This window comes from Heloderma suspectum, chromosome 1 (genome assembly GCF_057233095.1).
Source record: "Heloderma suspectum isolate Gila_16-S chromosome 1, 16-S_ref, whole genome shotgun sequence".
NCBI lineage: Eukaryota > Metazoa > Chordata > Lepidosauria > Squamata > Helodermatidae > Heloderma > Heloderma suspectum.
In genome coordinates, this window is record NC_139458.1 from 430,200,260 (window position 1) to 430,218,262 (window position 18,003).

The window sequence follows — 18,003 nt, forward strand, 5'->3', positions numbered from 1 at the left end:
GGTAACTAAATTTGAGAACATGAAATAGGTTTATTCAAGCAACAGAAATAAAAATCCATTCAAAACAGAACATGGCTCAATTCAAACGTGACACCAAATCACCATTTGTTGATCAGAAGTGCTTCTGCTTCCCCTTTCACATAGAGGTTTCCGCCGCCACTTCCTGGTTTTTGCTAACAATCATTTGCTGGGACATCTGAATTAGCAAACTATGGTTAATGCCTAGCCTCCAAACCAGGATCTGAAAATTAAACTCTTACTACTCACCACTTGTTGTTTTTGTAAGCATGAGGGTTAACAATATCTCGGATAAAACTGTAGTAGTGGCCACCATCTGCTGTTCCTGTATGGACGGTTACACCTATCAAATCGTACTCGTAATTCCTGGTCTCCTTTGAACTGTCGCCATCATCCTTGAAACCTAAAATAACGTATCACATCATTTAGCAACTCACCCTTTCAATCCTTAGAACAGATCTAGTGCTAATCTACAGTGTATTTGGGGGGAGGATGGGGGCAAATATATTGCTAGCAGGTCAACCAGCCCAATTCAGCCCCTTTCCTACATTTGGCATTAAGCACATGCAGCTGTTGTGGAAGGGCTCTCGGCACAGCACTGTGCACGTCAATGGCAGAGGACTCCTGCATGTGCAGCAGTGCACACAGGACGATAAGAGGAGGATGTCATGGGCTGGTTCCTCCTCAAGTCAGCATTTTCCACATCAGTAAGAAAAGAAGTCCATAATTCATTTTGAGGGGATCCAAACCAGTATTAACAGATATGAATAGCTGGAACCAAGGTATATATCTTTCCATACAAAGCTGCTGGGTGAGGTAACCGGGGGATTTTACAGAGCCATCAGTATGCTGATAAGACCCAGCTCTAGTTCTCCTTGTCACCTGTGACACAAGAGGCCATGCAGGTGCTGAACTGGTGTCTGAACTCGGTAACGGGCTGGATGACAGCCAGTAAACTGAAGCTGAATCCTGACAAGATGGAGGCACCATGCGTAGGTGGTTCTCATGTCTAGGAACTGGGTGTGCAGCCTGTTCTAGACAGGGTCACATGCCTCTTGAAAGAGCAGGTGTGTCACCTGGGGTTACTCCTGGATCCAGCTTTGTCACTGGAGAGCCAGGAAAACCCGGTGATTCAGAATGCCTTTTTACCGGCTCAGGCTAGTTCACCCACAGCAACTGTTCCTGGATAAGGATAGTCTGGCCACAGTGGGACATGCTCTTATATCCTGCTGATTGGACTACTGTAATGTGTAGTAGACAGGGCTGTCTTTGAAAATGACACAACATCTTCAGCTAGTGCAGAACATGGCTGCTAGAAGGTTAACCGGTGCAACCACATGGGAGCATATTACACTGACCTTAAGGGAGCTGTACTGATCACCTATTTGCTTCCGGGCCCAATTCAAACAACGAAATAAAAATCCTTACCCTCTTCTTCTCTGTATCTGACCTCATCCTTATGGCTCTGACTTGGAAGATAAGGCTTTTTTCATGTTAGGGAAGGGGGACTGGCAGAGAGGGAAAAGGTGGGGTGCAAGCCCAACTGGAGATGGGGGAGGGCTATGAAGTGGACTATGCCCACCTCAAATTAGAGCCCCTGTAATCTGAGTATGAGTGCTTGTATTTAAGGCCTAAATTTTAAGACTCCTTTGAATTATTACTCCATCCCTAGTTTCTACCTGCGTAAATGCTAAAGAATGGCACGTTATATGTAAAGGTGGGGAGGTAATTCTAAATACTTTACTTATCAAGCATTCCTGTCAAATGCTTGGAGAGCCTTGTGGACTTTTTAAAACGTTTGACAGGGACACTTGAAGGACCCGACTGGTTTTCGGGGCAAGAGCTATGGTGTTCACCCAACCCTAGTGGAAACCATGTCACCCAAATATAGCAAAGATTTCTCAACGCTGGATCAGTTTGGCTCGCAAAAAACACCGGAGAGAAACTAAGCTCAAATACCTTCTTTCCTGTCATTCTTTCCCATGAGAAAGTCTTCGGCGTAAGGTGTCATGTCCAGACGTAAGGGAAACGAGAAGTGTGTGTTGACCTTTTCCTTCATCATAGTGACCATGTTAAAAGTGTATCTCATTGTATTGAAGCTTAAGATGCGAGGCAATTTCTTAAAGCATGCCCTAGACACAAAACAATTAAATACTTTTTTGAAATGCCTTCTAATGCTATTTCTCTGAAGAACGGAAAACATCACCCATTTATGGCGCAAGAACATCTGTTCCTGGCATCTATGTCTCTTTAAGCTGCGAACGTTTAGCAAAATTACACAAAAAAACACCTCCCCAACCGTATTCTCTCAATAATACCTTTTTTCAGCCCGTACTTTCTTCCCACAGTGAGAACACGTATACATGTTGTCACCTTCCAGGGTATCTTTAATAGTAACTTCATCAAGGGATTCCTATATATAACACATGAGAAAGAAAGCATTGTTTAAACTTTTATTGGATATGACAATGATCATTTTATGTCTCAATTTAATACAAGAAATATAAACATTTTTAACTTAGAAAAAGTGACTTCAATTATTAGGTCTGAGGAGCAACACGTGTAGTCTCTACATGGGAAGAGAGCACACTGTAAAGGACAGCACTAGAACTCCTGCTCTCACACTAATAGTATTTGTAATATGCGCAATTGTGTCTGCCAATCTAAGGCTGAACATACCTCATGCAAGAATAAAAATCAGGTACATATTCAAGCTGACAATGGCTGCATGCTCCATCTGTCAGCAATGGTGCTGCTAAGGAGTGGATAATAATAAAAGGTAAAGGTGTCCCCAACCAGTCGTGTCCGACTCTAGGGTGCGGTGCTCATCCCCGTTTCTAAGCCAAAAAGCCAGCGCTGTCCAAAGACGCTTCCGTGGTCATGTGGCCGGCATGACTGAACACCGAGGTGCACAGAACGCTGTTACCTTTCCTGCCGAGGTGGTACCTATTTATCTACTTGCAATTTCTTGCTTTCGAACTGCTAGGTTGGCAGAAGCTGGGACTGAAGACAGGAGCTCACTCCGTCACGCAGCACTCGGGTCTCGAACTGCTGACCTGCCGACCTTCCAGTCTGCAGTTCAGCGTCTTAACCACTAAGCCACCGCAGCCCCTCAGGATAATAATAATGAAATAATAATAATAACAATTATTATTATTATTATTATTGACACAGAATTGTCAAGTGCAAGTCCCATAGTACCCAAGTGCAGAGTACTGCATTTCAGGGGAGAAACAGAGATGCTTGGAAGAGTTACAGGAACTAATTTTTAGTTGGCATGATTTATTTAACACATTTTGTTGTAACAGGGAGGAGCCATTGTTCAGTGGCAGAGCACATGCTTTGAATGCAGAAGGTCCCAGCTTCAATCTCCAGGAAAATGATCAAGTGCTGTGAAAGACCCCACCCAGCCTGAGGTCCTCAAGAGCCACTGCCACTCAAACCAGACATTCTGGGCTAGATAGGCCTATGATCTGGTCGAGTATAAGGCGGCTTCATATGTTCACTCAATCCCTGTAATGATGGTTGGCATAGGTACTACTTACATAAATATTCTTCATGTCTGCTACCTGGCACCTCACTGTGTAGAACTCTTCAGCAGTCTGGCTCACATGTTCACAGTCCTAAATGACAGTGGCCAAAACCAAAAAGTAACAGGAGTCACTGAATTTAATCCCACTACTCACAAAAAAACAAGCTAGCTTGAGGGAGGAGTGGGCAGGAAAAATAAGTATCAACTCACCAGAGAAACAACATTGTTTGTGATAACACCTCCAAATAAGCTTTTCACAGTATTCTTCTGTGGATGAATGAATTTATTTCAGTCAATGTAAAAAAAAAAAATCAGAAGCCCATTTTTGTATCTATATTGAAAGCTTACCAATTCTGGAGACATTTCTTCAATTTTTGTTATTAGATCAGTAAAGAATTCTGTCATGTCTTTTTGTTCACCAGTATTAAGTGGCTGCTTATCCATGGTGTACGTTTTGCAGAATGGCCTTGGATTGTATGCTTTGCATTCACTTTCCTTCGTTTAAAACACAGACAGAAAAAGTAACAGAACCAGGCAAAAGAAGCAATTAATGTTTTAAAACCAAGAATACACATAATCATTCTTACAAAAAAGGGGGCATTTGTAACTATCATTTGCACTAAAGGCTTCAGGATCATCACAATTAGTTCTGAGCATCACTAGAACTAAAAAAAAAAAGGGAGGGTGTAATATGACTTCTCCAGCTCTGGGATTATGTATTCCTTCAATTGACCTGGGGGGCAGAGATTTTCGATACGGCTCAAACTTACTTGCTGGAAGTTCCTCAACACATTCTGTAGAGCTTTGTGTTAACATCTTCTACCCCAAGCAGCCAGCATTACAGCCGAGGTTAGGGTTACACTTTCTTATCTCTGAGGCTGTGTTTTGGTATTATTTCTGACTTTTTCATGTGGAGGACAACAGAATTCCTAACTAATATTTTCTGGAACAGCTGAAATCCCATAATCAGAACACCTGGCTATTTAGCTGTGAACTGCTAACGTTACCACTGGATTTAATGAAATACTGCTTCCCCCCACTTTTTTTTGTTTTTTTACTACTTTCTTCTTCTTTCTCTGTCCAGCCTGCATGCAAGAGGCACCTTGCCTGAAGTGGACTGAACCAGTAAAGAAGGCCACACAGAGAACCCACGATCATTTATTACAGAGGCAGGAGAAAGATGGGATTTCAGAGGAACTAGGAGAGGCCTCCTAGTCCAGCCCCTGCCTGAATCTTTCTTCGAAGAACCTGTGAGCTCGTGGATGGAGAGGAGAGCACTCCAGTGTTTTGGACTACTGGAAGGCGATAAGTAAGGAGAACCTATGATGTCCTCCCATGTCTAGTGAGCTATTAAGGTTCTCATACAGGGTAAGAAGCACACATTTTCACAAGAGCTTTCCCAAACTTACCATTAAATGAGTAAACATTTTCTGAAGTTCTAAGAGGGTGGTCTTGTGCTTCATATCCTCGGAGTACTTTTAAAAATGGAAGGTGGGAAATGGAAGGAAGGGAAGGTTATTTAGTTTGTGGAAGTTTGCATGTTGTGTGTTAAATATAAATTGGGGGTGGGTGGGAATATAGGATTACAGCATTTCACAACGTATCTGGATTAAGACTCTTCCAGAAAAGTCAAACCTAAAATTTATGAAACAGTAAACTGAATTAGCAAATGAACTACTTATTTTAAGGTGGGGAGAGGGAGAGAACTGACGAACTGAATTTTTTCTCCTTCTAGTAGAAAAGGCACTTTGTTTATGCAGTTGGAGAAATGCTCCAGCATGATCCACACTTTCAGAGAAAACGCTGCCACTTTCATTTTGGCCCCCAAGCATTAGTTTGGCTACAACGAGGACAGTGCCATTGCTACTGTGCTCCATTCAGATGGTCAGGTTTTGAAAGAGGAAAATGTTATGTGAGCATATGAAGCTACTCTGACTGGCAGTGGCTCAGCCCCAACACCTGAGATCCTTTTAAGCAGAGGGACATTCTGCATGCAAACCCTGTGCTCCACCACTGAGCTATATTGCTTAAGACCATTATTCACTACAGTCAATTGACTTTTTGGCCTAATCTACTTACTCACCACAGTATTTGAACATTAAAATCGGCTCAAAATCAAAATGGGAAGGTCATACCTTTGCAGTAAAGATGGCTTGCCTGGCTTCTGGTATCATATACAGCTGCTGAATAGTTGATGCCAAATAACAAGTTGCTCCAAGGTTGGTAAGTCCCACAAACCTGCATTCAGCTCTGACATCATCATGTGGCCAATAATCCCATTTGTAAGGTGCATGGGAAGCTGGAAAATATAATGAAAAAGTCAATTATTTCTTAATATAAAGTTGCAATTAACCATTTGCTTGATTGTGTGTAATGAGTAAGAATCACCTCATGACCAAGCAAGCTCTTATTCTTCCTTCTCAGAAAGGACAAAGGAATAGTCCCCACATGCTGTGTTTGGGACTGTGTTCTGAAAGCTGCCCACAGAACTGCCTCCCCCCAACCCCACCCATTTTCCAGGAGAGAACAGCTCTCATACATTGCCTCTGGAACCCAGCACCTCCTTAAAACAGGAAATGCAGGATAGGGCTCTTGAAGGCAGCACACGAGGGCTGTGCCCTGACTGTTTCCTGGAAACGAAGAAAAAAGGATATTTGTACAGTTCTCCTGAAAAGGAGCAAACAGCTCTGGCTGAATGGCAGCAAACTTTAGCACCATGCTTTTTTTCAGAGTACAGCACTAATATGAACGTGAAACTTTTAGTGCAATCTACTACAAACACTATAAAAGCCAGTATGGATCAACTTGCTGGGAGAGAAAAACCCAGCTTTATATTTTGGCAACTACACATCAGTTCCATTTACTGAATCAAAATAAACTACTGACATGGAAACCAAATGGATTCTGGTATTCATCTCCCTGTGTCAATTCAAACTTATTTCTTAGGATGAGCCAGTGCCATTCTGACATGTAAAAATCTTCATTAAGGTATTTGTGTTGAACAGGTATTCCAACTGAATTTAAGGGAATAAGGGAATCAGCAAGAAATACAAATATTTTCTCAAAGTATGGCCAGAAAATGTCAGCAGTGGAGACCTCTCACAATGGGGCAATGGATAAGAGCGAGGTAAATAATCTTCAGTAATTAATTAACTAACGTTTCTATACCACCCAACAGCTGAAGCTCTCTGGGAAGTTCACAAATCAAGACTTCAAACATTAAATAAAATAGCATACCACAACATAGTATTAATATAATTAAGAAGTTTACAAAAGAGTAAAACTAAAGTTAAAAAACAAAGTAAAAGCAAGCAGCATTGCAAGGATCTTAAAACACACTAATACATTTAAAAACAATCACGAAAAGACTAAAAAGCCTGGGAAAATAAAAAGGTTTTCAGATGTAATTCTGTGGAGACAGCGCTCCATACATGGGGTGCCACCATTGAAAAGACTATCTCCTTAGTGGCCACCGACCTCATCTCATTTGGTGGGCGGACCCAGAGAGGGGTCTCTGAAGATAATCGTTAAGGTCCAGGCATGTATATATGGGAGGAGACGTTCCTTCAGGTAATCTGGCCCCAAGTTGTTTAGGGCTTTAAAAGTTAATACCAGCACTTTGAATTTAGCTGAGAGTAAATGTTACTCTCTGCTGAAGGATGGAATAAATTTGTATTGTTAAGAAGCTTCAAGGACAGGCAGGCTCTTGCAAGAGGCCAGCAAAATAGTACTGCAACATTTTATTAATCAACATCCAAAAAATCTAAGAAAAAAAAAAAGAAAAACTAAAAACAATATATTTACTCACAGAATGCTGAAAAACTAACAAAATATTCTTACACTGCATATGTTGTGCCATAACCCAGTTGTGGAGTAGCCTGTAGTTCTCTACAGAACCCTTTACCATTTCTACCAATAAATCATAAGCAGCAGCCCTTGAAGAATGTGACTTGCACTTTGGCTGTTGCCGGTCTTTTAGACTTGGCAGCAAGAACAGAAGATTAAAGATATCTCTCAGGAACTCCTATAAAACAATAAAAGTAAAACGTTGATAACAACATCAATACCGTGGGGTGTTCTGCAGAGAAAGGTATGCATGCCAAAGTTCCATAGAAAACCACGGGGCTTAGGTGAATAATTTCCCTTTAATAAGACTAACTTTCTCTGGACTGCACCTATAATGCTGAAATTTACACACAGCGCTGGTTTAGACATTTGGACTGTAACAAAACTGGGTGGGGAACAGGCCTGAGCCTCTGGCACACAACACCCCCACCCCCAGCAAAAACATTACATATGAGCCAAGTGATGTGAGTGCTATTCAAACAATATCCTTAAATTCTTCCTCCTCCCAAAGAATGGAAAGCCTGCTCATATGCAATGCCATTTGCTTGGTGGCAAATGTGCATTCCTCTGGCTCAGGCTGTACCTCATTGTGTAAGGGACTTTCTCACAAGATGGTCTGAAACACAGATAGCTGTAATTTGCGTCACACTCTAGAAATATTTTTTTTAATGCAGAACCAATTTGTGATATTTGAAATTGTCACTTGACACATAACTATTAAGAGGATTGGAACACTGTTACTTACCATGAAGGTTCCTCCCAGTTTGATAAGATGGAGGCATCCAATGATGAGGTAAGTCTCTTCCACCACCCAGGAAATGCAGGGGTCACATGATAAAAATTTATCTTAGTCAAGACTAAGCCAGAATTAGAAGAGGAATGGAGAGAGGAAAGGCAAATTGAGCTGTAAGAGCAGAGGAATCTGAGAGGTCAGAAAAGCTCTGTCCTGGGCAAAAGCCAAGGATGAATTAGGGGAAGAGCCTGAGTTCACTGGCACTAAGACAAATGTTTGCCACATGATCCTTGCCTTTGCTGAATGATGGGGAAGACTTAGGATGCCTCCTCTCACTAAAGTGGGAAATATATTTTAAGGAAGAAAAGTAAGAAAACCTGTGTATCTTCCAAAGCAGCAGAACTGATACTCCAGGAAAGAAAAGAAAATGATTGAAGGTGCATGCAGGACACTGTAGCCACATTCTACACTTAGCCCAGTTTACATGTTTAGTTTTTACCTGCCCTTCTCGAGAAAATTTAAAAGGTGGTTTGTGTTTGACAACACTTGTGGCCAGGCGCAGGAGACCTGTAAGGCCATCGTCTTCTACGTTACCATCTTGATGGTCAAGGATTTCTCTACTGTAAAACACAAATTGAGCATCTGTTGACTAACAACACTGTCTTGATGAAAATATATAAAATAGATGATCTAAGTAAATTAGCACAATTAATGCTTACCTTCGAATACAATCGGCCAAATGTCTTGCTAAGGCATCTAAATCTAGCAATGTTGTCTAAAGTAAAAACAGATAAAATGGAAATATAAATGCAAAACGAAGTTATCAAGTGTTGAGCTGCACTGGGAGATCAAGTGTAACACAACTAGAAAGCAGTATGTAAATATGTAGAATCATGACTGTGTCCCATAAATACATAAATTTTAGTATGCATCTGATACAGTGGGTTGTATTTCACAAAAACATTCGTCTTTAGGGTAATACAAAACTCTTTGTTGTTTTTGCTGCAATACACCAATATGGCTAATCTCTCTGGAAGTTATTACAATTTTAGTATTGCTTTTGTACACAGAAAACTAAATGTTTTCTTTAAAAATAAAGGTACAGGATGGTATCCAAAATGCTTCTTTAGGTGCACCCACAGTCTTGGGTGTGCCTTGTGGAACTTTTGATATTTTTTCTTTGACTGGCAGGTCCAACATGCCTTTTCTCCAAATTTTGAAAACTCCCTGCCTGTAGCAGACGGAACTGCTGTTTAAGAAAAACAAGCTCAAAGCTCCCTTGGGCTCACAGACTTATGTGCTTTCTACTCACCATATTATGATTTATGGCTAATTGACTGTGCTCAAGCATCGATCTTAGAAGCACAAACATGCCAAATCAACAAACAAGGGTTGTGCCATAGCTGAATGAATAAAAATTGCTATTGTTACAACGATTGGGTTACAACAACTGACTTATACCATAGTTGAGAATATTTCTGAAATTCTGCAGTGATTATACAATTGGTTTTTTTTTTAAAGTGTATCACTGATGTCACACCCTTCTGAAAAGAATGAAATGTACTCTACCTACAAAAGTCATTAAGAACTAATTTTAAAGCTCAGGATCTCTCAAAACTAGAGACTGGTGTGTCAAAATTAGCAGAAATACAACTGATGACCAAACGTTTATGAATATTCCACTTTTTCACCAATTCCCATGCCCATTATCACCTGTGTGCAAGTAGACCTAGTAACAGCTTTGGTTACATCAATTCATCTACCAGTGATTAGTTCATCCAGCTCATTTCAATATGATATTCTCGTGCACATGCAATGTTTTGAGCTACCACATTTCAGGAAAATGCAAAATAATTCCCCACTCCTGCGCTCTTCACCTATCAACACATCTGCAAAGTGCAATAATTTTCAAAATACAATTGATTGGTAGCTTAGGATGTTTAGCAAATCCAAGAAAAGTTGTTTTGATAAACTAAACCATTATATTTTTAAACCATTTTAATGTATACCAACTTATATTGAAAGTGTAGTTTCCAAAGGCATATTACTAAACTAAAACATTACAGAACTCTAGAAATAAGCACAAAGTTTGAGCCTATTGTCATATGATATTAACTCCCATGGGAGAGAAGTCACTGAACGGCCCTAACCAAATATTTGGTTGCCATCCAGTGATCCAGACACTGAGGTACTTTCCACTCCACCCATGAGGAGGCAAGACCTTTTAAAATACTTTGATCCTGATTTGAGTAGCAGCTGCAGACACCAGCTAGCATGCTAGCCTCAGTTTTGAGTACAGCTTTCACTCTCATTCCTAAGAGAAGCTAGCTAGTTTTTCTTACACACGTTCTTCTGAAGCTATTTTCATAAGGAAGTTCTGTAGCCCACCCCCCTTATGGAGCCCAGCAGAGAGCTAGAGTTTCCTTCCTCAAGATGAGCAGGCCTCTCTTCCACTGGCTGGAGATGGATTCGGCCAGGTCATTTGTTATATTTATGGCAGTGGACTCTGCTTTTCCAGCTAGGTATGCTTTTTCAGGGAAACATTCTTGGAGCTCCCTCTTGTGGCCTATTTTAAAAAAATGAATTTCTTCCCTTTGAGTGTAGAGTGTGCCTTGATTGCAGAGGTTTCCAGGTGGCATTCTTTGGCATCTCTCCTGCCTTTACTTTGAGACTCTGGGGCTATATTTTATTATTTTTCCCTTATGCTCTTTGCCTCTCACTGAATGATTGCATTACCTTTCTCAGGTACCATGAACCATGGAAAGACTATCTAAAAAGGCTGCCTCTGCTAAAACTAAAAAGAAGGATAAGAGCTCTAAGGGCTCTACGTCCGTACAGAACCCACTCCAATAACCAGTTAACTGTCATCCATTAATGAGGCTGCTTCTCAACAGTCTGATGAAGGCACAACAAAAAATACTTCCACACTAAATCCAAATAATCCACAGGGACTCCTTTTTCAAACTTTAGGCATTCGGATTCCTACTGACTTCATCCAGGGTGCAGCCGCACCCCTTTCAGTCTTTATTTTGAATCAGGGCAGGATTAACAAGAAATTGGGTAGAGGCTGTGTCCCCATTAAGAACTCTTAGTCTGATCCTTCCGGCCACAACTCTAATCTTAAGCATCCCCATGCAGTGCTAAAGAAGAACCTGGGACATAACCAACCCCGAGGAAGACAGTTTTGAAGGTCCACAAACACTCTATCCAGTCAACCAGATCCAGCCTTGCAAGACAATACCTAAACAACAGTTAAGCAATCTAGACAAGCATAGGAAGTATCCTCCTGCAGGGACAGACATACAATTGGTGGAGACTGGGGAGCTCTCCAACTCCTCCATGAAGCAGGAGAAGGATGAACCACAATGGGTTGGTTTGGATGGCCTGTTGTAGAGTTATCTGAGGGTTGTTTCCCTCTCAAAAAACCCATGCCGCCCTGGTTCAGATGACACAACGAGCCAAGCCAGGAGGGTAATTAGGAAATGGTGCCTGGTGCCAGGGATTAAAACAAGTCACCATGGCTTATGCAAACCTGGTCAATGCCATTTTCCTTTGCCCAAGATTTTCTCATCTATGATGCAGGAGTCCCACTTCGGTTGGCATTTATGCTGCGAGTGCTCAGACCTAAAAGAACCATCCCCATTGCTCCAGTCTTCAAACATGTTCTTACTGACTCCTGGGATAGACCTAATAAGTATGTCCCCACCACCCAACAAGGCCCTGCTGTAGTTCTACTCCTGTGCCTCTGATCATAGGACATCCATGCCTCCAGCCTCCATTGCTAGGGACTTGTATCTACCACTAGAAGGTGATCTTTTCCCTGAAGATGAGACAGACTGCAAGTTTCAGGTTTAACTATGCAGAGCCATGATCACTTTGATCTCTAAGATGGCTTTCCTGCTTTCCAGAAATTCTCTAGCCTGGCTCCACTCTGAGAAGTTGTCAGATTCTGCAGCTGTCTCTCTCAATTATCATTCTGACACCTCTCTGAAGGGTTTCTCTATACTTGGGTAGGACCACAGCTTCTGTACTGGTGGGCAAGAGATTCCATTGGCTCCTCAACTGAAATGAACCATCAACAACCAAGGCCATACTTATGTCAGCCAAGTTAAAAGAGGAAGAACTCTTCAGTGAGAGGATGGACCAAAACTAACAAGGCAAAAATAAAGACGATCCCTTCTACTAAAAGGATTCACCCTCAGGCCTCAAAGTTAGAGGATTACTTCTTTGGCAGGTCTGACCACTATCCTTATCGTCGTCAAGTTTGCTAACACACTCAAGACTACTTGTAGACCCTTTAAGCCCTTTCATCCAAGAGCTTCCCTTCCATGTCCCAGAAAGCTAACAAATCTTCCTTTTCCTCTACCCAGATGGGGATGTCCCAAAACACCCCCAGCTTTCCCCAGTCAGCTGGGGGACCAACTCCAGTACATTGCTCCAGTTCAGAATCTGACTACTTTGGATCTCCTGCCTCTCTGTCCAAATGCCCAGCATTCCAAAGAAAAGGAAAATGGCATTGTCTAGATGTTAGGAAAGCACTGAAGATTTTCATTCACCACACTCAGCCCTTCAGACAATCCTTCTTCCCTGTTCATTAACTATGAGGTGAGAGAGAGGTAGGTCTGCTGCAACGACTTCCATTCCATGATGGATTATGGCATGTGCGTTAGAGGCTTGTACGGCTCTGGATCATCCTCCGCCATTTGGCATTCTTGAACACTCCCTGAGGAGCTGTACGTCATGGGCCATTAGGTCTAGGGCCTCTTCTGAGGTGGTGTGCAGGGCAGTGGCCTGGCTCTCCCTCCACACATTCACTACGCTCTACAGAATAATGTTTTCACCTCCTCTGAGGCAGCCTTTGGTTGCACAGTGCTTCAATGCACGATTCAGCCATGTATCCAGACCACCTCTCTCCACACCCTCAGGTTAGTGCAGCACTGCTCTGTTATGCCCCAGTATCTGGACCACTGGATGGCTCCCGAATAAAGAGAACAAGCACTTTCCTTACCTGTGAATTCTCCTACTTGCTAGCCAAAGAGTGGTCCAGTTTCCACCCTGGAGGATGACTGCACAGGGATGTATGGACACCACGACTTCTGGTCCCGGGGGGGGGGGGGCACAGCAGGGAAATCCGGGCTGCTTGGGGCCCCCAGATATCCCCGGAGCCTTACCACATCTGTCCAATTTCTCAGGGTGCCTCTCCTCCATTTGAAACAGCGCGAACAGCCAATGGCGGCCTCCATTAGCCAATTGCGGGAAAAATAGAGCCGTAAATTGTGCAGTTTATGGCATTTGCGGCCGTAAAGCACTTCCTTCTGGGTAAATTGTGGCCATTTACACTTTTCTCCGCCATCCCTAGACTGGCATGGATTTATTGCCAGGGCCTGGGCTAATTAGTGTGAGGGTTATTGCTTAGTCAGTAGTTTCTGGCCATAGCAAGGAAGGAGGAGGTGCCACGTGGTCCACGCCACAGGCCAAGTCTTTCCTCATCTTAAAAGGTTTTAAATTTGCAAGGCTGATATTACAGAATACACCTAGTACAGTCCATCAAGTGTGGTTTGGAATTCATCATGTTAATAATGGCAACAATTACATACATAATACAATATTAAACACAATCAAGTCTGCCAATTAGGCTTTGTTAACTGACCAATGATCTTTCCTCAGTGCTGAAGAGACTGCCCATCCATACCCTAATCTGAGATCAAAAGGCCCATGATACAGTTACGCTAGGAGGGGGGAAGCTCCTTTCATGTAAAAATCAGTTGGACTTACCTGACTAGCATCTTTTACATGTATATTATCTATTAGTTTGCATAGCAACCAGAAATATTCCTTACAGCCAGGCTGTAAAATGGGTTCTTCTTCATAATCTTCAATCTGAGAAAAGATTTGTTTTGTTTTTCATTTTTTAGCCATAAACATGCTAAGAAAACCCCCCTCAAATATTATGAAGGAGCAAAACAAGATGGAGACTATTACTTGACACATGGTTCTAGGAAGCCACCAGAATGAATGAAGAATTGTTCTCCCTTTAGTCATACAAAGGAGGCATCAGTGCTTAAGGAAACGGTATCAACACCACAAACTTTGTTTTATAACAAAGGATGGTTTGCCTGGCCTAAGACTTCCAGAAGGGATAACCATAAGGAGTCTACAAGAACGTTTACAAAAGGAACATGTAAGCGCAGGTATAGATCAGGGTGGGGAGGTGGAGGGCATGTCAAAAGAAAACTGTCTGTAACTACTCATGATATTTCAAACCTGTCTGCCAGTGCATGGGTGGGGTATGCAGCAATAGCAGACAAGAAGATAGGTAGACCAGAACTGATCTTACATACAAAATCAAAACATGCTGCAGAGTGAGAGTACTTGGTGTATATCCCAGTAGTCCTCTAGGATCATAACTCAATGCCAGAAAAAGTGGAATGCTAGGCAAAGTTGTCGCCTTTAACTGCTGATCTGAGCAAGATCCGCAAGCCATTGGGGCTTGGAGAAGTGGTCAAAGAAATTCTTGTTCTTTGTCTATCAACTGCCGCTTACCCCTCCCCTCCTTAGATAAGTTGGCCTCATATATTTGTGAACTGTGGATTTATGGCAATTTCATTGAGAGGAACATGTTTTTATTTTTTTGCTACACAATAGAGCTGTCATACAGATGAAGCAGGCAACTACATTTTTTTTTTTTTTTACCTTGATAGGCTTCAGTGCCTGGGCATCAGGAAGAAACTTCAGCAGTGTTGAGGCAGCCAGCAGCAGAAAAGATCTGTTAATGGAATCTCCACCATCCAAACCCGAAAGTGATAATTTATACAGACCATTGCAGGACTCATGGCGGACTGCAGTCTGAAATTAAGAAGAGTCAAATAGAACCAGTTTAAACAAAAACATTTCTCCCTATTCCCTCTGGTTCTAACATATTTATAAAATTGCTTTCAACATGTCTGTTAGCTACTGGCATCTTGAACCTAAACACTTGTGCCAATGTACATACAGTACAGGCAAAATATGTGGTTTCTGACAAGGTTTAAGGAGATACAAATCATATAAAAGAGCAATCTATACTGGAATTTTGAATGCTGAATTAATTTTGAATGCTGGAGAAAACAGCTATTTCATATGCTGGATGCACAGAGAGGACATTTAACAGGGCTTAGGCTGCAATCCTATATATATCTACCAGGGAGTAAATCTGAATGGACTCAGTGGGACTTAATTAAGAGTGAACAAGCATAAGATTGCACTGTTAATTAAGGAAACAAAGCTAATGGAAAGTTAAGTCATTTAAACTGAATGGAGTATTTAAATTTGGCACAAGGCTAAGTTAGTATCACCACAATGTCTTTTTTCTTCTTAAACTTACCTCAGGAATGAGAAGAGTAAGTTTCTTTAGCCAGTCCTGTAAATTATCACTATCTGCTAGGCTGGATTTTACTAAAGAACAGCAGTGAGCCCAGCTCACTAAGAGCCACATTGAATAGTGAGTAACTAAAAGGAAGAATCAAGTACAGTAATTATACATCACACAGATATACCATTCGGTTTCTTTCAAGACTGACCTAGCCAAGATATGCAAACCCAACACAGTATCCTATTTCCAGGATCTGAAATCTAGATTTTGATCCCTGATTCAACATAATACATTAAGGTCAAACTAGAAGAGCAGCCATGTTAACTGTTGCAACAAAGAGTTCTGTGGTATCTTAAAGGCTAACAGATCTGCTGTTCCATAAGCGTATGTGGGCCAGAGCCTACTTCTTCAGATGTATCTCCCTCTGACAAACAATTCTTTCACTACTCCTTCTATGTAGAAACTCAGGCCCATGGTCCAAATCCAGCCCCACCTGGGGTCCAAATCCAGCCCACGGGGAGTTCCCCAGATGGCAACGCCCTGCTCTCCATGCCACACCCCTTCCCCCCATCTACTGAGCATTTGGTGGTTCCTCATTTCTTGTGGCCCCTTCATGGATCACTGCCTTGTTGTGGTGAAGGGGCTTGCGTAACTCAGTGAAGCCATAAGCTATGCTGTGCAGGGCCACCCAAGACGGACAGGTCATGGTGGAGATTTCGGACACAATGTGGTCCACTGGAGAAGGAAATGGAAACCCACTCCAGTATTCTTGCCAAGAAAACCCCATGGAACGTATTACAAGGCTAAAAGAGATGACGCCGGAAGATGAGCCTCTCAGGTCGGAAGGTGTCCAATATACTACTGGGGAAGAGCAGAGGGAATTTCCAAGTAGCGCCACAAAGAGTGAAGCGGCTGGGCCAAACCCGAAAGGACACTCAGCTGTGGATGTGTCTGGTGGTGAAAAGAAAATCTGATGCTGTAAAGAACAATACTGTTTAGGAGCCTGGAATGTAAGATCAATGAATCAAGGTAAGCTGGAGGTGGTCAAACGTGAGATGGCAAGATTGAACATCGCCATCTTGGGAATCAGTGAACTAAAATGGACAAGCATGGGCGAATTTAATTCAGGTGACCATTATATCTACTACTGTGGGCAAGAATCCCTTAGAAGAAATGGAGTAGCACTCATAGTCAACAAAAGGGTGGGAAAAGCAGTACTGGGGTACAATCTCAAAAACGATAGAATGATCTCAGTACGAATCCAAGGCAAACCATTCAACATCACAGTAATTCAAGTCTATGCCCCAACCACTGAGGCCGAAGAAGCTGAGGTTGATCGGTTCTATGAAGACCTACAACACCTTCTAGAACTAACACCAAAAAAAGATGTCCTCTTCATCATAGGCGATTGGAAGGCTAAAGTAGGAAGTCAAGAAATCACCGGGATAACAGGCAAGCATGGCCTTGGTGTACAAAATGAAGCAGGACAAAGGCTAATAGAGTTTTGTCAAGAGAACACGCTGATCATAGCAAACACGCTTTCCCAACAGCACAAGAGGCAACTCTACACATGGACATCACCAGATGGTCAGTATCGAAATCAGATTATGTACTTTGCAGCCAAAGATGGAGAAGCTCTATACAGTCAGTAAAAACAAGACCTGGAGCTGACTGTGGCTCAGATCGTGAGCTTCTTATTGCAAAATTTTGGCTTAAATTGAAGAACGTAGGGAAAACCACTAAACCATTCAGGTATGACCTAAATCATATCCCTTATGAATATAAAGTGAAGGTGAGGAATAGATTTAAGGGATTAGACCTGATAGACAGAGTGCCTGAGGAACTATGGACAGTGGTCCGTAACATTGTTCAGGAGGCAGCAACGAAATCCATCCCAAAGAAAACGAAATGCAAGAAAGCAAAGTGGCTGTCTGAGGAGGCTTTACAAGTAGCTGAGGAAAAAAGGGAAGCGAAAAGCAAGGGAGAAAGGGGAAGATACACCCAACTGAATGCAGATTTCCAGAGAATAGCAAGGAGAGACAAGAAGGCCTTCTTAAATGAACAATGCAAAGAAATCGAAGAAAACAACAGAATGGGAAAGACTAGAGATCTCTTCAAGAAAATCGGAGATCTCAAGGGAACCTTTTGTGCAAAGACGGGCATGATAAAGGACGAAGAAGGCAGGGACCTAACAGAAGCAGATGAGAAAAGAAGAGGTGGCAAGAATACACAGAAGAACTATACAGCAAAGATCTGAATGTCCCTGATAGCCATGATAGTGCTCTCACTGAACTTGAGCCAGATATCCTACAGAGTGAAGTCAAGTGGGCCTTAGGAAGCATTACTAACAACAAAGCTAGTGGAGATGACAGAATTCCAGCTGAGCTATTTAAGATCCTAAAAGATGATGCTGTTAAAGTGCTGCACTCAATATGCCAACAAATATGCCAACACCCCTGTTTTATGATGCGTGCATGCTCCTAAGATTGCATTTATTTTTCAAATTAGTAGTCTGCAGAAGTG

The 18,003-nt window shown here is 42.1% G+C and overlaps 1 protein-coding gene across 3 annotated transcripts in view; it reads right to left on the reverse strand.

The window, feature by feature from the left end:
- USP34 (ubiquitin specific peptidase 34) overlaps window positions 1-18,003 on the reverse strand; it is a 128,065-nt gene that overhangs the window by 30,252 nt on the left and 79,810 nt on the right. For all 3 annotated transcript variants that reach the window (XM_084829327.1, XM_084829326.1, XM_084829325.1), the window contains 14 exons: window positions 15,493-15,617; window positions 14,823-14,975; window positions 13,905-14,009; window positions 8,849-8,904; window positions 8,629-8,749; window positions 7,391-7,574; window positions 5,686-5,849; window positions 4,960-5,025; window positions 3,899-4,045; window positions 3,761-3,817; window positions 3,564-3,641; window positions 2,337-2,431; window positions 1,978-2,150; window positions 268-421 (listed from right to left, as the gene is read on the reverse strand). In XM_084829327.1, the coding sequence (XP_084685453.1) occupies window positions 268-421; window positions 1,978-2,150; window positions 2,337-2,431; window positions 3,564-3,641; window positions 3,761-3,817; window positions 3,899-4,045; window positions 4,960-5,025; window positions 5,686-5,849; window positions 7,391-7,574; window positions 8,629-8,749; window positions 8,849-8,904; window positions 13,905-14,009; window positions 14,823-14,975; window positions 15,493-15,617 (1,678 nt within the window). The remainder of the gene's footprint in view (window positions 1-267; window positions 422-1,977; window positions 2,151-2,336; window positions 2,432-3,563; window positions 3,642-3,760; window positions 3,818-3,898; window positions 4,046-4,959; window positions 5,026-5,685; window positions 5,850-7,390; window positions 7,575-8,628; window positions 8,750-8,848; window positions 8,905-13,904; window positions 14,010-14,822; window positions 14,976-15,492; window positions 15,618-18,003) is intronic.